The following is a 25032-nucleotide window of genomic DNA, read 5'->3' on the forward strand; positions in this document are numbered from 1 at the left end:
TAAGTAAGCACACTTTAAAATCAAACAAAAAAAGGGAGTCTCCTCAAAATAATGACAAAGCATACAGTCAGTTGCAAATCACTGTTAATAAAATAACAAAACATGGATTTCTGGCAGATTCTGGTATCAGCTTGCGTAAGTTTATTGTAAATGAAAACCAACATATTTTACGAGCAGCAAGACTAATGAAGTTTTTCTCCCTACAGATTTGTATTTCATGCCCACATGATAAACTTCTCCTCTCCCCCCTCAGTATTCCTGGCTTCTTCCCATATTGCCCCATTAGTTTTGAAGAAATATGTCAAAGTGTAAGGTCTTTAAGACCTTAGGCCAACTTGCAGAACAGGCACTGAGTTCAAAAGGTGCTGGCTATGTTATGGGCAAATCACAGCCTTCTGGAACATCTATTCATTCTATGATTCTATGAGTCTATGATTCTATAATCAGCTCTGGTAAAATCCCAAGAGTCTTCACAAAATGTTTTCCCAGTACTTACAGGCATTTAACATTCAAGTCAGCGTTAGTTTGAACTGTTCTGAGAAGGCCTTGCATATTGTGCTCTGATTAAAGACACTTCCTCATTTGTATTTTTTATTGGAAACTGGTACCCTCTTAAATGTCAGGATAATTAGGACTTTTACAAATGGAAATGAGGTTTCCTTATTATTCTGTCTTTCTCTTGACTGACATGTCCATGTCCACATGTTTTGGTTAATTGCGATGAACTATATGGAGGTATTAGTTCAAGCAAGTAGCATCAGCTTAACTCATTATTTTAAATGAGCTTACTTCTGATCTGTAAATATTTGAAGCATATTCATTTAGAAGAATGTAGGGGTATAACCTAAATGGTAAGCTTTAAATATCTAGCTCATTAGGCACTAATGGATTCAGATCTAGCACACACCCCTGTAAGAAAGCAGCAGAGCAGGCTGTAAGGAACTGATGGTGCAAGGAGTATGTGGGAGGTGAGGGAAATGCAGGTGAAGAGCAAAAAAGAAATCATGTCAGTAACTGAACACAGTATTAGTTAGCTCCTTAGGGAGTATCAGACCCGATTTAACCAAGAGCTATTCTTCTATTATTCAAGAAGCAGCCTCAGTGCCCTGTACCCAGCCTCCATCATGAACGATGCAAACAGAAAGTTCTGCCCCCTAAGCTCCTTTCCCAAAGCCTGCACATGCTGCAGCATGTTTGGTGCACTTCTTAGAATCGTGGGTGTTGCTTCAGCAGAGCCTCCTTACGTCTTGCTACCTCTCCTCATGGAAGACCTTATCACTTTCTGGATCAAGTCTCAGGGCAGCATTTGGGGAAGGAGGACTATTTCCCTTAATGTTTGCTTGCCTGAATTCCTCAGCAAGCATGGAAGAGCAACCTTTTACTTTCGCTAAGATCCTGGCTTCTGTCTCCTCACTGGGGCTGCCTGATACTTAGTAATTTGTTTTGACAGCATGGTACAGTGGATTTGTATGCTGGGGACAGCTCAGGTCAGGCGGTTACAGAGCAAGGACAAAGCCTAAGAAGTTACTACAGGCCTAGAAGCAGCCCAGAGGCTTGTTCTTAATTTAGACTTCCAGGACAGAAGCTCAGAGCACTGACAGTTACTGTTCTGGATGGGCACGAAGCTCTGAAGGAGCTTCAATCCACAGTATGGATTTTGCAATCAGTTTCAATATGCAGTATCTTAACAATTAGGGTTCCCTAGCTAGGAGAACAGAGGTTTCTGATGATTGCTAATGCATCTCGATTCTCCTTGTCTTCCAGCTCACTCTTGGTTGTAGGTAAGGACAGGTGAGCAACTGGAGACTTCTGTGATACTTTTAGAGGATGCTGTTCTTTCAGAGGTTGACTTGGAGAGACTTTATAATAGATCTGTGAAGTGCCATGGGTCATCAAATATTCCACAGAAAACTTCCATGTTAAACAGTTTTTACAGGTATTGAATTTTTGCCTTGATTTTCTGCACTTGGAAAAGGTGCTGTGGGTGTAAGTCAACAAGTTCATGGAAGGACTTTAAATGTGCTGGGAAACTCAAAGGAAGCATTTAACATTCACCACTGAAGGATTAAGCTTCTTACCTAAGTCTGCACATGAACATGAACTTCTTGTTCCCTGTTTCACAAGTCAGCAGCAAAGAAGAGCCAGTGGAAAATCACTAGAATTTTAAAATAACCATAAGACTGTTTTTAGAGGGGTTTCAATACTCTTTACAGCTCAGCTACTAATTTAGCTACTTACTTGAGAAGCAGCAAACAGAAGTATCTGAAAAGATGCACAAAGCTGCAAATGTGATGAAAAGAGGATTCAATGTCTATATAATGAATCATGACTGACCTTCTCAGCAGCATGTCCTCCCACAATGTGGAGAATATATTATACAGACATCAAATATATACACATACAAAAGACTCTTTGTTCATTTTGTCTACAAAGATGAGCAGTATCTCAGGAAAACCGTACACACTACCTATGCTACTTAATTGCTCTACAAAGTGAAGGTAAGATCAAGATATTCAGTCTTCTGTGGTATTAGCAGCTCCTTGAAAGGATCTTAATCTTGACATCCAAGAAATTACATGGTCTCAATGAATTTCCCACAGTGTGGTGACTCACAAGCATGGAGAGCGAACAGTGGCTGGAGAGGCCACACAACAGGACTTGTGGCTTACAGTGATAGTGATACCATGTCTTACTCTCCATGGCCAGAGAAAGTCATCAACAGTGACCTTTCTACCAACACAGCAAGGTTTCAACAAACGTGCCACATAGTCAAGGTAAAATGGCTGAGGAAACAGACTAAAAGTCTATTGTGGTCTTGCTGAACAGACTTGAATCCTACAGACCAGAACATTTGAACTTTGGCTACCTTATGTTCACCCTAAAATAAATGCTAAACATCAACACAAGGATTTTTAATTTCCATAACTGCAAGTGTAAGCTAATCAGCTATGTTCACTTTATTCAGATTTTCCCCACTGAGCAACTATACCATGTACGTATCTTTGTTCTGGGATACACAAAAAAAAAATCCTGATGCAACCAAGCAAGAGGAATCTTTTCAAATGTGATAATGTAATTCCACCAGTAAAACTCAGTACACCTAACAGAAGGTTTTGGTGCTGAGCTAACTTTCCCAAGCATCCTCCTGTTGTCAACCTCAGTGGAAAGCGTACTACAAGTAATTTTAATCTGCCTGAGATTCATCATGTATAATGACAGCTTTTCAAACCATTTTCTGTCTAAGCATTTGGGGCAAGATTTTATTTTTATTCTTATGCCATTTGTGTCTTTCAGACCATTGCCTTCCTCTATTTGATAAAGTCAATATCCATTTACCTACTTCACAAAATGATACTCATGAATATCTAGTAAGTTAAGGCCTGTAAAGTACCTGGATCAAATTATCATGCAACATACATGTATTTCTTTTTTTTTATCTTGCAGGACTTATAAGAAAGATTACAGGTTAGGTAAATATTTACATATGCCCCAAGTACACATTCCTCTCCTGGAGCTCAGGCTTTGCTGAAAGTGTTTGTCGTAACATGAGGGAAGAATCTCTAAAAAAGCACCTAAAAGCCCAATGCAGGAATGCACAAACTAACAACATGAGCAATTCCTTCTTCAGTAATGAACACTTCCTCTAACCTTTGAAAGTGTTTTCTGTGGTCAGCTGTGAGCACCACAAACAGAAAATTCTGTTCAGGCTATTCATGAATTCTTCATTTCAACACTTCTCCTACATGTTGCTCTAATTTCAGGTTTTTTTCCCCTGAAGTCTATTGTGTGGAGGGGATTTTCAATGTACTGACCAGGAAAAAAAGGAAAGAAAAAAAAGTCTGGCAACGTATTTAATCTGCAAAGGGACCATAACAGTTCCGCATTTTAACATAACAATGAGTTCAAAGTATAATCTCAGCATTATGTTGCTAGGTAATGATATGAGAAAGGCACTATACCTCTCTTACTGTGAAATCTTATGTTTCTATTCAAAGCCATTTTCAGATAATCTCTGTACCAGAGACAAAAGATGGGTCTCAATCATTCCTATATATTGCTTTTTCAAGTGCTTTGACATGTTTCATTACTTTGCTCATCTCCCATCTGCATGCAGCTCTTCAGCTCCCCAAATGCAGCCTCATTGGTTTGGATGCAAAAGCATGGAAGGAAACCACATATGAGACATGACAAAATTGAACAGGTAGTTTCATTAAGAAACATGGGAGGATGGGTAGGAAGAAGAAAGAAATGGAAAGCGCTGGCCCGTATTCCTGTCAAATGCTACAGAAATTGCTTCTAGCCACTGTAAAGCAGTTGATGTAGGATAAATAAAGGATTAGTTAAGTCTTTAAACTGCATAAAGGATAAAAATGGATCTACAGTATTTCCTAACCAGTACTAGGGCATGACCTACCTACATTAAATATAAAAATGCAAGAAATTATTGAAGGCATCTTGTCAGAAGAGTGTTTTCCCTACTAATGTATAATTTGAAGACAAGTTCAATTTCAGAAAAATTAAGAAAACTTCAGGTTTCCATCTTAAAATCCACAAGACTGGTTAAAATGTTAAATCTCTCTCCCAAATCTCTCTGTCCTCAAACTGCATTGGTTTGGGTTTGATTTTCTTTTTTTAGCCATAAGCTTTTTACAAATTCAAAATTTAGGTGAGGGCAAACCCTGTATACGAAGGGAAATCACAACGTTTTAGTTGGCATTCATAGTGTCTTATGATTCAGAAAGGTCAACAGATAGGAATCTAGTTTTTGTTTCAGTTCTGAGCCGTGTTTATGTACTTTTTATTCGGTAAGACATAACTTTCATTTCTTTCTAACCATTTACCCGTTCTTCAGTGGCTACACAAGACAACGTAGTAGTCATGTTGTTTTAAATGGAATATGGAGTATTATTGACTTACGTGAGATGCCAGAACTCTAAATTTATCCCCCTGATTGCCTCAGCATTTAATCAATTGTGTACTCAAATAAATATACTCTGCCCCCACAACAATACTGATAGTGTTTATGACAGACCTACATAACATTTAGTATTATGTTCATCGGTGTCCTGACATCTGCACTTCTGCAGGTTCAATCTCTAAAATGGCCTCATCACTTTCAATGTGTAGTAATCAAACTCCTGGAATCTCTCAAGTGTTTCTCAACAGGTCTTAAAACCAGATCAATCAAGTGTATTGGCAATTAGCCTGGAGGCATCTACACTTCACCTGGAAAACACGTGAGCTTTTCCAATTGAAGATATTTTTTAAGAGTACACCACAGAAATAGCCATTTATTAATTTGTTAGAGATATAATAGGCACAGTTTAAAGAGGGAAAAAACAGACATCCAATGAAATATGCATTTCCATTTCCCAACCTATATTTTAACTGCTAAGGACTAGATACAGTGATAAATGAAATTGCTTTCAAATGTATAGATCATCAGGCCACATTAGAGCCTTACTGAGAGAGATGCTTGAAAGAAAGTGAGAAAATGCCCCTTTAGCCTCAAATGACATATAGTCATCTTGTGGCTCAGTAAGAAGGGGAGGAATAACATCACTGGCAAGCATTTCATTTTGTCATGACCAAGTGAAAACAGCAAGCAAACATGACAATGGACCAGAATATAATGGCCTCCCGCTGCTCCACAAGCCTGTTTTTTAGGGAATCTTTCAAGGGTATATGAGAAATATACTGTTATCAGCTTTGTCTTAGAAGATGTACTACCAATGGTGCTAGATTCTGCTCAGATACATAGTCTAATACTTACACATAACCTGCCATATCCTGGCAGCCTTTGATAAAAGTCAGGATAGTTTCCTGGTAATCATTGCCACAAAGCGTTACCACCAAACAGAAAAGGACCAGAGAACAGGACCAGAGAAACTCACCCTTCCCAAAACCAAACCAGCTGCAAATACCATTTCTCTCACAAACAAATCTGTGTCAGGCCAAACCCGGTCTTAACCAACAGCTACAAAAACAGACATGAGCATGAGGCTGAAGTCATAGGCTGGCTCAGGTACTCTCAGCATTGACAACTTACTTCACATCTGTTTCTTCATTTGTTAAATGACAATAACACCAACTTCACCAAAGTGGTGCTGTCATTAAACATGTTAGTTCCCTCTTCCTAACCTGTCTTCCCTTGGCCACCATCCAGATGCTGCCACCTCTGTTGAGTTCCGAAATACACAATCCCTCTTCCTGGACAGTAGCATCCATCAAAAAGCAATGGGTACATTTGCACTCTTTTAGTATCCCTAGTAACTCTGCGTTTGATGTGACTCTGCACAGAAATGCATTTAAGAAGTTCTTAAACCACCTAAATTACTATAGAAGTGCTTTGTGTTCAGTGCCAACATTAGCAGGTGTGGCAATTCCATTTTTTATAACTTTAAAACAAAGCTATTCTGAAACATTCCAAATATCAAGCTGGGGGGGGAGGAAAGAATCCAATATGTCAAAACCTGACAGCTTGCTGCCTGTGCGTGGAAGCAGAAAACAACCTGAGGTGAGCTTTATACAAAGTTAAGTAGGGCATTTTACAGCACAAGGTCTAGTTAGGAAGAGGAAAAAGTAGTGCTCTGGTGTAGCTGTGAGCACATGCAGGTGTCTCCAAGGATGGGGGAAAGAGGAGGAAGAACAGCAGACCAAATTCCTTATTGAAAATTAGCACAAAGAAACAGAAGAGATGCTAAAACCCAGTGCTGGCTAGATTGAGGCAAATACAAATTTTCCCTGACTCAGAAGTTTTACTAAGTAGTTTTTCACTGGAGTATTCATGTACATTTCCTTCATTTATCAGGCAACCCACGCTCTTTGTCATCTGCCTCCTCCTTGCCTTTGATCTACTCAGTCTCCTCTGCTCTCGGACTTTTCTGCCCATGTTTTTTGCTGATGACGCTGATCCTCCACATCAGTTTGTCTCCACTTCTGCAGTGCTCTCCTGCACAAGTGATCTGAGGCTCCACAGCACCAAGGACAAAATGTCAGTATTTAGCCACCCGAAGCTGCTTTTAAAAAGATTAAGGAAAGCAGAGGAGCCTTAAATGCAACAGAGAAACTCCTAGTTCTGGAAGGGTTTCCCCTTCCCCCCTAACGAAAGTAGTTGGCAGCAGCATGCAAGCCCCCCTGTCAGAGGCTGCATTCTCCCAAGGCCCTGACTCACCAGGCAGGCAGCTGCTCAGGGTGCCAGGCTGCCAACAGCAGCAGAAGAGCCTTTTACACCCATGTCTAGCCCTGGCCCCGCTGTCACATAGAGCTACAGTGGAAAACCTTGTTCTCATAAACACCTTCAAGATCACCTTCTACTTGTTGAATAGCTAAGACAACACAGAAGCTACCAGGCTTTTATTCAACATTGAATGCTGACTTCTTCTAAGGTTGCATGAAGTTTAATCTCATTCAGACTGCATTGTGTGCACCAAAATAACAAACAGGTGGATCATCATATTTGTTTTGCACCTTTTGTTACTCAGTTACCTCATGTATTTCTCAGAAGTATAAGACCCAACAAAGAATTTGCTTGGAAGAAAAGAAGGGTGAATCACACTAGATCTGCACAAACGTGCTGACAACAGAAGCTCATACAGGAAAATATCTTCTGTTTTCAGGGTTTGTTACCTGTTGTCTTAGGCATATCAAACCCTGTTCCAGTAAATAACACACAGATGGATCTAAGAAGCTGTTTGATGTAAATAGCAGCAATGTTTTTATTGCTCACCTGGCTCTCATCAGGACTCTGAAATGCTAAGGAGGAAGGGGAAAAGACAAAAGACAAAACCAAACAGAATAGTCATGCAAGGAAGAAGCTGACACTGGCTTTTTTACTGACCCCCAAAACCATGTTTTCCGTGACAGCACTGCACTGATTCTCTTCTGTCATCACTGTCACCACGGCAATCTTATCGCACCTGGTAAAACCTCATCTCCATGACTGCTACAGGCTCCAGACTCGCACCAAGTCTTACACAGGGCCCTTAGTATTGCCAGTATTACTGTTAGTCCTACACTCCTCACTACTGCTTCCAGAGTGTAATTTATGCTGTGCCAGCTACCAAGGAACTACTTGAGATAGGATGTGAGGTGCATGTGCTCACACCACTTATCTCTGCCAGCTATTTTCCCAGTTTCAGCCAGGTTTTGAAAAGGCAGGAGTGTCCAAGATGTATACTTTCCAGTTAGTTTAATGAGTACCAAAGCCTGGGTAACATCCAGTGCCCCCTCCAAAAGCAAAACTGGGCAGTCGGCCCATCCACTTCTGGCACTACCCCGTTCAAGCACTGCTGAATCTTGCCTGTGTGAGGCACCTCTGGAGCTATCAGAGGGAAGGAGAAGAGCAAAGGATACAAACATGTAGAATTGACTAGGAATAAGTTTAATACTCACAATATAATTCTATAGATGTACCAATCAGGACGCAATTAATATTAGTTTCTTTGAACCCAGATATAAGTGGACTAAAATACTGTATTTTGTAACCTTGTGATGGTGTAGCCAGACACAGTACATAATTATTTCACATACATGTGTGAGTGATGTAACCACCATAGGGGTGACACCTCAGCAGTTGCACATGGGCTCATTCATGGCAGAAAAAAACTGAAAGACAAGAAAAGCACAAAGGACTGTAGATAGGAAGGACATCCCACCAAATATACAAGAAGGATGAATGGCAAGACAAAAAACAAGCAGTATCAGGAATAGACAAGAGCCCCTCTACTTTTGGGAATGGGACAAACAGCAGAAAGTTCCGTAACATACATTGCTGAATATATATATATAAAAAAATGTGGGCCACACCATGGCACTTCCACAAAGATTTTATGGGTATAGGAAATGAATTGAGTAATGCAAACTGCCAAGCCATCAGGTACTCTAGAGCCATTTTCAAATTCTTAGGATGAGTAAATGTGTGCTTTATCTCACATTTCAGTGGAGTCTTACAAACGCAACACACGTTGATAAATACAAGGCTGATGCCTCTTCAGACCTGACCGGGCTACCAAATAAGAGGGTGTGTTCCGCAAGCCATCTGCTTTTTCTTCTCTGAACAGAGAAAGTAAAAATGTGTATAGCTATTTGAAAACTCTTGTCTTACTAGCAACATTCCACCAAACTGCAAACATACATCCTCTTAAACACAGGTTACTTACTTTGGCTAGAACACAGCTTTTACAAGGCATAATGTTTATTAAAAGAGTTTCTAAGCTGAAAAATAGCCGTACACAATTCTAACTCATTTGAATTCCTTGGTTTTACAGGCTACAAGTGAAAAGGAGATACAAGCTCACCCCCACAGATGCCTAAATAGTAACAATTTCCAATTATTACCACAGCCAAAAATACTGCAGTGAAAAACAATCATAGATGTGGAATCACTAGCTAGCAAAAAAAAAAAAAAAAAAGATGTCACAGATGTAATAGAACAAAAAAGAAACTAAACTGTTTCATCTTAGTAGAGCAGAACCTATTATGTCCATGTCAAGCCCTTTTCTATTTCAAATTTAAAATTACTCTTGGATCTATATAATTAACCTTAGTGGTAGGAGATAAGAATACGCTACATACAATGAAAGGCATTGCCAGATGAAAAACTCCTATGGGCTCAATCCCATAGCTCACAGTTGACAGTCTTACCCCAGTCTCTATCTTAAGGGTAGAATAAAAGAATCTAGAAGCCCTGCCATAAGCAGGAGGAAATTTAGGGCATTGTGTACTAGTGCAGCTACTGCAGGCGGTGGCCTTGAGCAATCACTCATATAAGCCCCAGCACTAAAGCCTTCTGTGGCAAGATGCTTCTGGTTCTGCCCTTCAGAGCTGCCCAAGGGGCAACACATACGGCCTCCCAGAAACTGCTCTGGATTCAAGACAGAAAGCCATATAGGCAAGTTAAAACTTTCCAGAGCCCTCTGATACAGGATGTAAGGTCTACGTGTTTCTGTTGCATCAGTCCAGACATGTCCATTGAGAGGATGTTCAGACACAGACAACAACAGCCAGACAAAGGGTAGGCATGGAGCGTAAACATAACTGAGACATATTACACCCACTGAAATAAACAGAGCATGTCTAAAGCTTCTCCCAGCTGCATTCAGCAGTCACTCACGGCTGGCTCTTGGTACAGAGGAAGTCAGTAGTCAGTGAAGTTTGCACAAATACCAAACAACTGTGACTGTACTCTCCTCTTCACTGTCATGGCACTGGAGAACCAAGCTCAGAGCAGATGTTCTTCCTGCTACTAGCCAGGTAAGGGGTATATGTACGGAGTGGCAGCTGCAGCACCAACTGGGGACAGACAGGGACAGCAACATCCCTAGCCATCACCGACCTCTCCCTTTGGCCAGTACCCTGGAGGAGCAGAGAGCCCAACGCTGCCTGGCATAGTTCTCAGCAGTCCTCCCTTCCATGTGCAGCTAACACTGAGGTTAACGTGCCATTGATACTAAACCAGATACACTGAATTCTTGAAGAATAGTGGGAGTACTGTAAAGGTATTAACTTTTTCTTTTTCTTTTTTTTTTTTTAAATTTAAAGCAATATCTTCATACCTACTTGTACGTTTTTTTAAAACTAACATACAAAAATGTTTTCTGCAAGTTGGCATGGAAAACAAAATTCATGAAGTTTGGGTTGAAAATGCATATTAATCGATCTTATCCTAGTTTCCTGAAACACAGCTGGATTCTTATATCATCTAAGCTACGCTGAACTCAGAATAAATGAAGATACTCTCACACAATCTGGCTTCACAAGTATCACCTTTCTTCAATAAGTTCAAACAATCAAGGGCAAAACTTAAATGTACTTGCTTGAAGCTTATCCACAATTTGTTGTTAAAAAAATAAAACCAAGCACATTTATTACAGAGTTAAAAAGAACAAAATCCTTTCACAAATTATCAAAAGCAGAATGACAGAGAAGTCTTTTAAATAAGGCAAGACAGGCAAATAGAATCTTAGAATCAGCTAGGTTGGAAAAGATCTTTAAGATCATCAAGTCCAGCCATTACCCAGGACTGACAATTCCACCACTAAACCATGTCACCAAGGGCCTCGTCTACATGGCTTGTGAACACTTTCAGGAACGGTGATTTCACCACTTCCCTGGGAAGCCTGTTCCAATACCTCACCACCCTCCTGGTGAATAAATTGTTCCCAATATCCAATCTAAACTTCCCCTGGCGCAGCTTGAGGCCGTTTCCTCTTGTCCTATCACTTGTTACTTGGGAGAAGAGACAGACCCTACCTCACTACAACCTCCTTTCAGGTACCTGTAGGAGCAATATGGTCCCCACTGAACCTTCCCTTCTCCAGATTAAACAATCCCAGTTCCCTCAGACATTCCTCATCAGGAATTCTCCAGGCCCTTCACCGGCTTTGTTGCCATTCTCTGGACCCGCTCCAGGACCTCAGTGTCTTCCTTGTACTGAAGCACAGGAATTGAGGTGCAGCCTCATCAGTGCCCAGTACTACAGGGGTTCGATCACTTCCCTGGCTGTGCTGACCACACTATTGCTGATACAGGCCAGGATGCTCTTGGCCTTCTTGCTACCTGGCCACAAGCTGGCTCATGTTCAGCTCTGTCAATCAGCACCACCAGGTCCTTTTCCCCTGAGCAGCTTTTCAGCCGCTCTTCCCCAAGCCTGGAGTGTTGCATGCGGTTGTTATGGCCCAAATGCAGGACCCAGCACTCTGTCTTGTTGAACCTCGTACCATTGGCCAGAGCTCATTGATCCAGCCTGTCCAGATCCCGCTGCAGAGCCTCCCTATCCTCCATCAGACCAACACTACCGCCCAGCTTGGTGTCATCCACAAATTTACTGAGGGTACGCTCAATCCCCTCACCCAGATCGTCAATGAAAATGTTAAACAACACTGGCCCTAACACCGAGCCCTGAGAGACACCACTACTGACTGCTTGACAATTAGATGTGACACCATTCACCACCACTCGTTGGGCTCAGCCATCCAGCCAGTTTCCCACCCAGTGAAGAGTACACCAATCCAGACTATCAGCAGCCAGTTTCTTCAGGAGGACACTGGAGACAGTGGGAGACAGTGTCAAATGCTTTACTATCCAAAGAGACAATGTCCGCAGCCTTTCCTTCATCAACCAGGCGGGTCACCTTCTCGCAGAAGGAGATCAGGTTGGTCAAGTAGGACCCACCCTCATTAACCCGTGGTTCATGACTGGGCCTGATCCATCCATTTTCCCACACATGCTTTATGATCTCACTTAGGATCATCTGCTCCACGTCCTTCCCCAGCACTGAGGTCAGGCTGACAGGCCAGTAGTTTCCAGGGTCTTTCTTCCTGCCTTTTTGTAGAGAGGCATCATGTTGGCCAGTCTCCATCCCCTGGGACTTTCCCACTAGACCAGGACTGCTGATAGATGATGGAGAGTGGATCAGCAAGCTCCTTGCCAGCTCCTTCAGCACTCGTGGGTGTAACCTATCTGGCCCCATAGATTTGTATGCCTAAGTGGAGCAGGAGATCATAATTTTGTAATACCAGTGCCCTTTAGGAAAGCATCCTCTATCAGCATAGCTAACACACATTTCTTGTACAGGAGAAGCAAACCCATCTCACAGTTCTGCGTATCTCCCATTACATCACCCCTGTAATGTAAAGATGATGCTGGAACTTACCGATGTACAAAAGATGCAGCTGCATTCCTGAAGAGTAGTCATCTTATCCAGGGAATATTCACAGAGACATAGTTTGCAAGTGAGCAGGGGCTCCAGAGCTAACTCTCCAGCTTCTGACTTGTCAGCTGTCATGATGTGAGGACAAGCTTCCCCAGCGGAGCCCATTCTCTCATTAATGGTCCACTCAGCCTGAAAAGAGAAATCAACAGCTGAAACATCCCACAAGACATGTAGTCACTTCTCATTGACATCTGAATTTACATCTCAGATCCGTAAAAGCATCTGCACATCCAAATATACGACTTCAGCATCTCAGTGCCAGTCTCACCTTCAGGTCATCAAAATTTACAGAGAAGGTGACTGAGAGCTCACCTCCCCAAAAGGTGTTGGGAACAGGGTTGGGTTCTCAGAGAACATTCACCTTGCTGGCACAAAGCACCTCAGTCAGGCCACTCATCAAATTAACAAACAAACAAACAAAATTCACACAGACGAGACACTACCTATGTTATATGCCACAGTACAGTATATGCACTATATGCAACTGAAAGAGAGTAGATTTAGATCAGATATTAGGAAGAAATTCTTCCCTGTGAGGGTAGTGAGGCACTGGCACAGGTTGCCCAGAGAAGCTGTGGTTGCCCCATCCCTGGCAGTATTCAAGGCCAGGTTGGATGGGACTTTGAGCAACCTGGTCTAGCGGAAGGTATCCCTGCCCATTGCAGGGGGCTGGAACTGGACGAGCTTTAAGGTCCCTTCCAACCCAAACCATTCTGTGATTCTATGATTCTATGGTAGTGGTCAGAGCACTTCATCAAAGTCCCAGAAGCAGGGATCTGACCTGGGACAATAAACTGTTTATTTAAAAAATAATCTGCATTGGTATGTGTATATATATCCCTCTGTCTTTATGAATAAGTTCCTGGCTTCACCAGAACACAAAGTGGGAGCTCTCCTGTGCAGCAGAAGGTGACAGCAAGCACAGATTCCCTCTTCCTAGGCAAGCACTTCAGACATTTAGCCTGTGGTATTGGTTGTGGGTACCATGAGCTTCACTTTCTCCATGACTTGTTACTAAGATAGTGAGCTAGCAGTCCATTGCAAGAGGGGTGGTGAAGGCATCTAAACCCAGGCAAGGGTTTTAATTGCATGTCCTACTTCATAGAGGGCTGAAGTTTAAATCCAAGTGCATGCGAGTATTTCATGTGCAGTCCTCCTTTCTGCATTGCTTTGATGATGCCAGAGAGCTGCCTGCTCAGGTGTGAAGCTTTTGTGCATATCAATTATTGACATGTAGCTCTTCTATCTATTTCATAAGGCTCTTGGGCATCTAACTGAGGGTTGTGAACCAGGAACTAAGTGCACTAGCCCTTTGACAGGGATAATCTCAGAATAGCTGTGCAGTACTTGGTACAGCAGTACTTGGGTAACAAATTTCTATCCTTTGAGAAGCAAGAAATAGAAACATCATGCTCATGCATAATGTTTTCTGGCCTAAGCATTTCAAAACACTGCACCATAACAACACAAGAAAGTCCCTCATTCTCACACAGACATTAAAGAGAGTATCCCCATGCTTAACATGGAAACAACAGAAAGCAAATTTGCAATTTTATTTGCGTCAAAATAGACAGTGGGGTTCTGTGCAGCATTTAAGGTACAGGAAAATCTACTCCCATCTCCAAGAAACTTGGCCCAACTTCCATAGAACTGCTTCTGAACACACTCAGCTGACGGCAAGAAAATCTTCATATACGTTTCTTACAAGCATAGACCTGGTGGCTGGCTGCACACAGCTGCTTGCAGCGGCGCCAAGTAAGAGTGTGGCTTTACTACATGTTAAAAGCTGCATCACGAATGGAGGCTGCATGAACATGAAAATAACCAAGACCCATCCATGTGCCGTGCCTGTCACATCTGACATCTCACGGGGCAAACAGGAGACTCGAGTCCTTTGGTCCACTTCTGCTTGCCTCCCTCGCAGTCCTGAGTGTCCTCATGGCAGGGCTGTCAGGTCACATTTGGCAGCATGTCACTGCTGCCATTCTGTAGCTCCCAGAGCAACGAGGCCAGCTGCAGCCAGTCAGTGCATACGTGACGTGCTGGCTTGCAGTACCTGCTGAATTGCTCCCCAGAGGGAGAAACAATGGCGTTCATGGAGCTGGAAGGGTCAATGCACAAGAACCTTGCCCCACAGCTCCCCTGATGCACAGCCAAGCCCCATCCCTTGGCCTGCATTGTAAGCTTTATGCCCTGTGTTCCTACAGCTCTGTGGGAAGATCCTTTCTCTTCAAAAGCCATGAAACCACAACAAATCTGTGTGGGAGCACACTTGTCCATTCTTAACTTTCACACCTTGCAGTTTCCTAGTGCAGCCTGACAGAGAAGCCATCAGATGTGTCCCTTGGGATGTCTTTTCTGCAAGCACCCAGTGTTGATACAAGAGTATTTTAAAGCCAAGATTCTGGCAACCAAATTTCTGGCTAAGAATTCAAAGCAAACTTTGTCTTTAATGGCTTGCTATCACTGGTTCCGTGCTTGGGTTATTGTTAGTGCAGTCCTGACCTGCTACCATGATGCCCCCACCATCTACTCCATAGGGCTGCAGAGCTGGAGCTCCAGCATGGCCAGAAGCCTTGGAAGGATGCCTCCCTCTGAGTCAGGAGTTACAATACTCTTTGTAATTACTGCAACGGGTGGGGAGGGGGGAGCAGTGAGTCACTGGAAATGCTATGGCAGATCAAGAACTACCTGTTATTTAAAGCTACATGCTAGGCATTACCTCATTATTTAGGAGGATTGCAGCACATTTACTCAGCTATGCTTTTCAACTGCAGCTGCATCTGTACAGGTAAGCTACTCACCCCTATTCCGCACAGACCTGGAATTTCTTCATTTCCATGGTAAAAGGTGGCAATGTTAAGAGGAGGGATGTACAAAAGAACAGGTGGGAATATTTTGGGCTGGATATAAAATGGATACAGTTATTTCTAAAGTCAGTGTTCTTTTTATAACCAAAAGGGTCATGACCCTGCATGCTTTTATTAAGGCAGCAGTAGAAAGATTCAGGTGTGTGACTGAAGTTTAGAGCCAGGGGCTAGCTTTAGATGGCTTAAATCTGGCACTCAGTGTGATAGCAAGAGAGTTTGCCACAGGGAAGAGTAGGCTCCTGATACACTGCTCTGCCCTAGAAGCAACCAGATGCCAGTGTGATGGTTGTGGGGACTTGTTATGATCTCCCAAGCACCCCTGTCCCTGAAGACTGCAGATTAAATTCAGCTTTGCTCCCTGTCCCTCCCTCACTCCTCCTCCCCTTGCATCAGGGTTCCAGAGCAGGGCTAAGGTTTCCCCCAAAACAGCCAGAGCACCCTGCGGGAATCTCCAGCAGACAACACCAAGCAAACCTGGCAGACCAGAGGATCCAGCTCCACACAGGCCAGGCTGGCCCACATCACCTCACCTCACCATGGCCTCACTAACCCCAGCAGGGTTCAGCAAGCAAAGCGAACGCAATGGGAGCCATGGACACAGCTCTGTGACCTGCCGGCACAGCTCCTGGAGCAGGCACCATGAATACAGAACAGAACAACAGAACTCCCTTCTATGCTCCCTAAGGGCAAGCTTGTCCACAACCAGTCCTCCAGGTGAGGCTGGCACAGGTAAAGCCATGCAGTTAGCACCTAAAACCCATCAAAGGGAGAGCAGATGCGTGGCCTTCTTTCCTGCTCTTTTTCCCAGAGCAACCCAACCAGCTGGTCATTGCTTCTGCCCACCAGAATTGTGACTTCTGCTACTGCTGCCCAAGGAAGCGTACAGGGGGAAGAGTTAATGGCTATGGAGAAAGGTAGCCCCATCCAGTGGCAGCTGGGCCCTAAAGAGAAATAAGGTCTGTGGAGAAAGTTCATTCCCATAATCAGATCAGATGGTGGGAATGATGAGGAGAGAAGCACACATAGAATCATAGAATCGTTAGGGTTGGAAAGAACCTTAAGATCATCTAGTTCCAGCTGCCCTGCCACGGGGAGGGATACCTCACACTAAACCATGTCACCCAAGGCTCTGTCCAACCTGGCCTTGAACACCACCAGGGATGGAGCATTCACAACCTCCCTGGGCAACCCATTCCAGTGCCTCACCACCCTAATAGGAAAGAATTTCTTCCTTATATCCAATCTAAACTTCCCCTGTTTAAGTTTTAACCCATTACACTTTGTCCTATCACTATAGTCCCTAATGAATTGTCCCTCTCCAGCATCCTTATAGGCCCCCTTCACATACTGGAAGGCTGCTATGAGGTCTCCATCTTCCTCTTGTTCTTACTCTCTATTCCTTCTCTTATTCTTTCACATCATTTCAAGATGCACTGTCCTCTCCTACGCTCTCAAGCCACCTCCTCAAGTTTACTACCCTGGCAGAACTGACTTTTCCACTTCTCTGCAGAGAAGCAATGAAGCTCCACCTCAGCTGCATACAAACACAAATGACCCATTTAGGATTGAATCCCAAGTAAAGCAAGAAATGTATCACTGAAACTGTAACACAGCACCTAATTCCTCATAAAAACCTCCACGGAACAGCAACACAGGCTCCATGAGATGCTGTGGAATAAGGATAAACACATCTCAAGGACACTCTAATTCAGAGGAACATGGTAGACTACACTGCACCAGGGCACACCCATGGCAAGGAAGGGTCAAACTGGGGCCAGTGAGTGTCAACAGTGAGGAACAGTAAAGATTCAAAGTTTTTACATACTTCTATTGGCCATGTACATGCTCACTCACGTGCAGAGCACACTCCTTTCACATTGCACAGAATTTCCAGGAAATGGGATGTATTTCCTCAAATTGTATGCTCCCCTCCTTATAAGGAAGAACTGTTGGGAACGCTCATCCTTCCATGACTCTGACACTAACAGTGTTGATGCCATAGGACAAGGCAGGACCAGGGAGTCTGAACAAATGTGAGATGTATGGGGTCAGCCTTAGGAGGGCATACACTGAACCCTCAGCCCAACCACAGCTTGGTGAGTACTCTGACCTGTCAACGTTTCCACTTTGTTCATCTGCGTGAGGACACTTCTGCTTTGTCTCTGGGGGGTGACAAAGCTTTGTGCTTTTACACAGCACTGAAATGTCTCAACACTATCCTTAAGCAAGAAAACACTGGAGTGTGCTGAAAGCAGACAGAGAAAGGGCTTGTTGGGGTGGGAAGGACAAGTACAAGCAGAAACAGTAACACAAAAGCAGTGGAGATTTTGAGCGAAATAGGAGCAAAAGCACTAAAGGAAGGAGTATAGAACTTGTCTGCCTTCAGGGCTTCCTGACACCATGGTGTCTGGTGGCTGGCTTTCAAATCCAGGCAACTTCCTAACAGCAAATATCTGCTGTGCCTGTTTCTAGACAGGCACCCATTACAAATCTTGGTATTAGTGTTCTGAAGTGGAAACTATTAAGCCCCTGAAGTGGGACTGAGAGCAGCTGGGTGGACGTCTGACAGCCAGCCAAGGTCAAGCGACCACAGCTCCATAGAGGTGTTAAAAATTGATGAAAACTAGGGCTGAAACTTTCCCGGTGAGCATGCGTCGTAAGGTTAACATCCTTGTTACAATCACACAAAGGGTCACTTGAGTCCCCGCAGCTGCCTCAAACCAAGATTACTAGGCTCAAAGTACAAAAGTTACTCTGTATATGTGATAGGGGAAACAAGTGAGGCAGCCTCCTGAGCTGCAACATCAAAAGGACATTGTCTGTGTGCCTGCAATCAAGACACTGTACTTTCCCAAAAAAATGTGTCTGAATGTGACTTTCACCCCTGACAAAGATCACACAAAATCATGAAAGCCTTCTGCACTGAAGCTAGAGCAGAATGAATGGATTGTATTCAGCACTGTAATTCATCCTTTCATTTTTCACATGCTGCATACAACAGCAACAACAGAGCTCTTGCAGAAGCTACTTCAAGCCTTGTGTTTACAAACAATTCTGCTCAAGTTAGTAGTGCTGCATGCTTTTAGCTGAGTTTGGATTCAAAGGAAGTCAAGACATGTATAAACATAAGACACATTGCTCCAGGAAACATTAATGGAATAAAAAGGGTACAGGTTTTTCCCTGTGGGATGGTGTGTGCCTCAGCCCATCCTGTGGAGCAAGGTGAGCCCTGACAGTCCCATGCACCCCAGTACCCCCCAGGCTTGCCATAAACCAGGACCCAGGCATGGACTTGCATCAACATGGTGGGATCATAAAGAGGTCGTGGTTATGTTTAAGGTCATGTATGGGTCTAATACAGCACTTCCCCATTTGACATAAACCATTTTGGTATCAAAATGAACTCATAGCACCTGTGCTAAGCTCCTGTTTAGTGTACCAGGTATTCAATGAACTTTCTTGAAGAAATATTTGCAAGCACTGTAATTGTTCCTCATGCCCTGGAGACTTTTTAAGTACTCCACCCATTACAAGATTATTTCAATGCCATATAAAAACCTGTTATGACACTGCTCAGATCAGAATTCTGTTGTTTCCTGTAACCAAGGTCCCCCCTTAAAAAAACAGGAAAAAAAAAAAAGCTACCTGAATCATATAAGTGTTCAAAATCAATGCTAAAAATCAGGCCCTTAGAGAACAAAAGTAATTATAGAAAGACTTCAAAAATGTAACTGAGTGGTATTAAGATAACAGGGTCAGACCACAGAAGGTATAAACTGAACTATGAAATTAGGACATGTGAAGACAGCTGTCAAAACCCCCACACTTCAATCAATTTCAGCAAAACCCTATCATTACCAGTTTTGGCAACAAGTCCCTAGCTGTCCCAACTCTCCTGATACTGTGTTAGTCAAAATTAATTTCTTAAGCAGCTTTTTTAAACTCAAAAGCTCTGCACAAAGAATTAGTCTGAATCAAGCACACTGGAACTTCTGTGGTCTAATAGATTGACTGACCACTAAACCACAATGCATTCATTTCTCCGTCTTTTGATAGGCACTGTTTACACAGAGCTATCAAGCTAGTCCATACAGCATTACTTATCAAGCAATGACTCAGTAAGGCTGTAAAACATATGATTAAAGCTGCAAATCAGGAAAGCCTTCATCTTCAAGAAGGACATTTAATCACATGTTTAAGTGCTCCTGTGTATCAAAGCCTGAATATTTTGCTTTACTGCAATGGGACTATTAACAAGTTAAACAAGTACTTGAGATTTTCTGAAATTGTGGTGTCAAAAAAAGGCAACCAGATAGAAGGTCTAATCTTAAATACATTTTTAATATATTCAGAATTAATGTATTACATGTGCGCCTTAATACAGCAAGCAGTTGATTACATGCATGTACAAGGAAAACCCATTTCTGGATTATCATAATATGTTACCAAGACTAAGCATTAGAGAGAATAAACGTATTTCAATATCTGTTCTCTTTGAGCAGGGCTTAAGAAAAGTCAGATATATAACATTTCATGCCAGTTTTCTGCACTGTAGAATTTTTATTTCAAGGAAACTTGTTTAAAAACCAAGCAGCCTAGGTAAACGTGCTGCCTGGTACATGAGAACACACCGAAGGCAATTCCTCTCACTTGATTTCATGGGAATGACTGGAAAAAAAGAGAGAGCCCTCCAGCTGCTGTTCAAGAAGCACCAGTTGTATGGAGTATTTTCATACCACGTTAGCAACCAAAAATAATACTTACAGACAAAAACACAAAGACTGAAAAAGAAATAATGCAGCCTCTTACTAAACTGAAACGCATAATCACAATAAGGTCTTCATGTCTTTTCAATACTGACAGGAGCCACACAATGACTAATTTCATTGAATCCTGAGGACAGGAGTAAGCATGGTATGAGGTCACACCATCACATCACAAAAGCCACCACATTTGCTCATTTCTGCTGGAACTGTATTTGAGCTAGGACACACCAAAGTTCAGGACACACCTCTGTCAAAACTGGCAGGCTGGAAAGGCATAGCTCCCGCCACCAGGCCTATTGGACATGAGCCCTGGGCAGTGGGTATCAAGTTTGGGATGACCCAGATGTATCGAACTTGCTATGCCTGAGCAGTGTGACAACGCCAGCCACAGGCAGCAAGCTATGCATCTGGTCTCACAGAAGGTCAGGAGCAGGATTCCCCTAAAGATTTATATTCAGCCCGGCAATCACAGAGCTAAAGGAAGTTGATCATCACAAAATGCTGTGACACAGCAAAGTGCAGTCAGATAATAGAACTTGCATATTTTGGCATCAAACATTTCCAAGTATTTCCAAAACACGTTGAAAAAAACCCAAGTAGTAAAATTATACCAACGGGAATTGTTAGTGTTGGTTGCCAGATCTAAGATTAAACTCCCAAGCTTATCTAAATACCATCCCATATTCTCAGTGACACTATGCAACATCTGTTAATGCTAAACTACAAGGAATTTCCCCCCATACTAGTTTGGTGCACTTTACTTTTAACTTCCTGTTGACAAGAAGTAATATACCAGTGTTAAATAAAAACATAGTCTTCATAACATTAATGCCAAATGCAAATGATAGTTCTTCCTTTCCAACCACATAAAGGCTTTTGGTAACTGTAGCATTTACTAATTAAAAAGGCTTTAGGAGGAGCTTTCAGAAGGTCAAATGGGTTGATATCCTGGCTAGCTGTCTCAGCTGAAACAGGAATAGGAAGTCAGATGTAACAATTTGCCTTTGACAGAGAAAAAAAAGTTTATTTTTGTTAATCAAATAACAAAACCTTGGGATATGTTAACTCCTTGAGATGGAATGTTTATAGCTTAGACACGGGTGTGTTCAGAAGATAGTTGTGACACCGGCCTGTTCTATCAAGGATTATTAGAAGGTATTTGTAAACACACATTGTTAAAGTGAAAGCAATGGGACTTTTACAGAGGGACCAACTTCATCTGTTTCTTCATATACGTACTGTTCTTCTAACAAGAAACTAACGGGGCTGTCAGGCTCCTCTGGCTGGAGATGGCTCTTTTTTCAGAGCAGCAAAACTGCATCTGGAGCAAGCAGCGTCCTGACTGCAAGGGAAGCAGGTCAAGGCAAGTAGAGACATGACACAAAGCCAGGCCTTGAAAAGGACAGCTTCCTATGGCCAGGAGAAGCGTGAAGAGTTTGTCAGAAACCAAAGAACAACTCAGCTGACTGAAACAGTGAAATTGATCCTCCACTGGATTCTGCAAAAGCACCATGTACCAGATAAATTTACTTACCACCTACTGAAAAAAATAAGTGCATATTTAGGTGTTTAGTTTTAGAAGGGATGATCTGAACAATGCTTTTTTCAGTGCTTGCAATGAGTTGATGCCTTTAACATTGCTTTGATTTCATCTTGTCAGGCTGAGGAAACTGCAAACTTGCAAGATTATGGTTCAACAGTCTACCCACTCCAAGCATCAAAACCACGCAACTTTACATCAACAGGAATCAAAGAATAAATTAATTTTCCTTTTATAACAATTTTTGTGTGACTGCTCAGTGAGTAAACTATTAAGTATAATTTTTTAATTTGCCCCTATCTAATCTTTCAGTCAAATATGCTGCCCATTATTACAGAATGAACAAGGCAACCCAGATAAACAGGTACTACATTGAGAAGTGCCCTTGATCCAATACATCTCAATGATTTAGAAAGTGGTCACTTTCAAGTTTTAGCTACAGCAACATTCAGTGAATCAAACACTGGGAATCAGAACTGAATATTAGACCTTGAGGAAGTCTCTTACCACAAACATAAGCATTTTTTATTATGAAAGCAACATAAATGTAATTTTCCATTAGAGAAAACAACACTGACTATACTGGAGTTTGTTAAGAAATAATATAGTCATGAAGAAGCAATAGCAGAGCTTTGGACCCAGATATGAACAGATCGTTTTGAAACTAAACACATGCACTTACTGAAGGAACTATTACTGTTTCTCACAACAACTTACTAAACTAATCAGAGTGTATCCCTAAACCACCTCTCTGTTAGCTCCTGAATGAACCCTATCAAAGTCAGCTGCAACTGGAGATGACGAAAGGACAGAGCACTGAACTAGTCCCAACTCTGGCCAGAACTGCAGAAGCAAAAGAGGGAAATAAACACCAGCAGAGATCCGCTGACTGAGTTTCTTTCTGCTTTCCTCTCAATATCCATATTTGCTCTCCTTCTTTTCCAGTCCTCGCATGGGAAGAGCAATGAGAAAACACCAGCAGAGATCCGCTGACTGAGTTTCTTTCTGCTTTCCTCTCAATATCCATATTTGCTCTCCTTCTTTTCCAGTCCTCGCATGGGAAAAGCAATGAGACCAGCATGCTGGGAGACAGCTCCTGGGAGGAGTTCTGCTGCAGGTGATTCCTTCCACATTGCCTGCTGCCCCAGTGTGAAGAAGCCCCATGGTGCCCGCCCCATCAGTCAAGTGTGAATATGGAACATCTCTAACCTCTGGTAGGCTTCACATACATGCCACTTAACAGAAGTTGCAATAATATAGCTTCAATTACAGTTAGTTTTACACTCTTGACTAAATTTAGCACCTACATATTTTTAAACCACCTATATATTCCCACTTTTATAAATTAACATTTTTAACAGAGCATGATATGTTTTGTTCTGCATCTTATTAACTATGTAAGACAGAAATGTAATTTTCTTAAACTTGAGTAAAAAACTTTGCAGCAGCTCAGCCGATGACCATCATGCATGCAATGCATGTCCATCATGCAATGCAATATTATCTCATCACTGCCCTGCCCTCTCCCACCTAACTTTCTGCATCCCTCTTCTGTCTCCATGTTTCCAGCTTTAAGCACTCACAGAAGATTTTTGCCTGTACAGTGTTAAGCACAGGGAACACAGTTATTTTCTCAGAGGCTCAATGCAACAACTTAGAAATCCAGATGATACTACAAAACATATAATAAACCAGAAGTGTACATCAAATGCAGTTAGAGGTTTACATTCATCATTCCCTCACTTGAGTTCCAAATTTCAACCTCTATTGCAGAGTTAATTTCAAAGGAGAACAGCAACCTGTAAACATACAAGATTGCAGACTCAAGTGCCTTAATACCTGTTAACAACTGGCTAGTCTCTACATGATCTTACCCATGAAGTCAAAGCCCTGCCAATGGGAGTGTTTCCAACAGCTCCAGTGGACCTGCTTTATGTGTGCAAAGACAAGCAACTAGGAGCAAAAGAAAAAAGCTGCCCCACCTCTCAAACACTCAGTAAAATGAGTATGTAGAACACAGCACTGAAGGAACTCATAGACTTACTATACTAGAGTGAGACAATCTTACAAAAAGCTTTCTGAAGATATCTTTCTGCTAGCTGGTCTGTTAATTATGACCTTGACAACTAATGCCCCTCAGACAGGCCTTCTGTCCTCATTGTTAAGGAATTACAAAAAAGAACCTATGTCCAGAATTCTCAACTCCTTCTCTACTCCTCTCCCCACAACTGCATGTTTCCTTCATTTGTTGGACTATGATCCCAAAATGTGGGAACCTAAGTCAACAACAGGTTTGAAACCGGTCAAGCCATGTACACTGCTTGGGTATTTGCAATAAAAACATTGACCAATCCAAAAAACACATGTCCTTAAAGTAAAATCAGCTTAATTATATATATATGTGGCTTTCACTCTACTCCAGGCAAAGGGCATGACTGCATTTCCCACAAATCCTCCCTAGAGGGCTGCGATAGAGATTCCCCACCACTGAACCCATTAGTGCAACTGTGAAGAGGTCAGGAAGATGCAAGATTGCATCCTGTCCGTTGTGCAAAACTTCAGCAAGCAAGTTATTGCTGGCCTTGTGGATGTTATCTTAGCCCTATAATGGGTAAACCATATTAGGAAGAGTTCCAGGACCAGTGGTTAGTGGAGTGTTTGCTGCTGTGAAAAAACTTTAAGAGAGTGTGATACTAAACAGCCCCCAGGATCAGCTAGTTTTCCCCGCTGACTACATACAATCATAGAATGGTTAGGGTTGGAAGGGAAGAACATCTAGTTCCAACCCACCTTCTTTTTTAGAAGGGGGAAAAACCAGCTTGCTTTCCTTCATCATCTCACCACCTCCACCCATCAGAATGCTTCCAAAATTAAGCACAAAGCAGAACACATGAATTTTCCCATCTACGGCTCAGATATAACCAGTGTCAGCCTGCACATCACAGCTTCTACTTAATCCTGGAATTTTCTTTGCATGCAGATGATTAGCTTATATACTAGCTGTCAAGAAATGTGTTTTACCTTCTATGTATACAGGGGTTTGGAGCATGCAATTTTGAATGATTTGCGGCTATACATACATAAGCAAGGAATTCACCCCTAAGCCACAGCAACATAGTACATAAATGCATAGGTAGTCTT

The 25032-nt window shown here is 42.4% G+C and overlaps 1 protein-coding gene across 2 annotated transcripts in view; it reads right to left on the bottom strand.

The window, feature by feature from the left end:
* RNF144B (ring finger protein 144B) overlaps positions 1-25032 on the bottom strand; it is a 91488-nt gene that overhangs the window by 25708 nt on the left and 40748 nt on the right. The window contains exon 2 of one of the 2 annotated variants that reach the window (XM_061346409.1): positions 12656-12823. In XM_061346409.1, coding sequence (XP_061202393.1) covers positions 12656-12820 — 165 coding nt within the window. In that variant the 5' untranslated portion in view covers positions 12821-12823. The remainder of the gene's footprint in view (positions 1-12655; positions 12824-25032) is intronic. The other variant, XM_061346410.1, reaches the window with a different exon arrangement.

Source organism: Neopsephotus bourkii, unplaced genomic scaffold, assembly GCF_033783945.1.
Source record: "Neopsephotus bourkii isolate Nb327-2 ecotype Australia unplaced genomic scaffold, CSIRO-AGI_Nbou_v1 NB_272, whole genome shotgun sequence".
Taxonomy (NCBI): Eukaryota; Metazoa; Chordata; class Aves; order Psittaciformes; family Psittacidae; genus Neopsephotus; species Neopsephotus bourkii.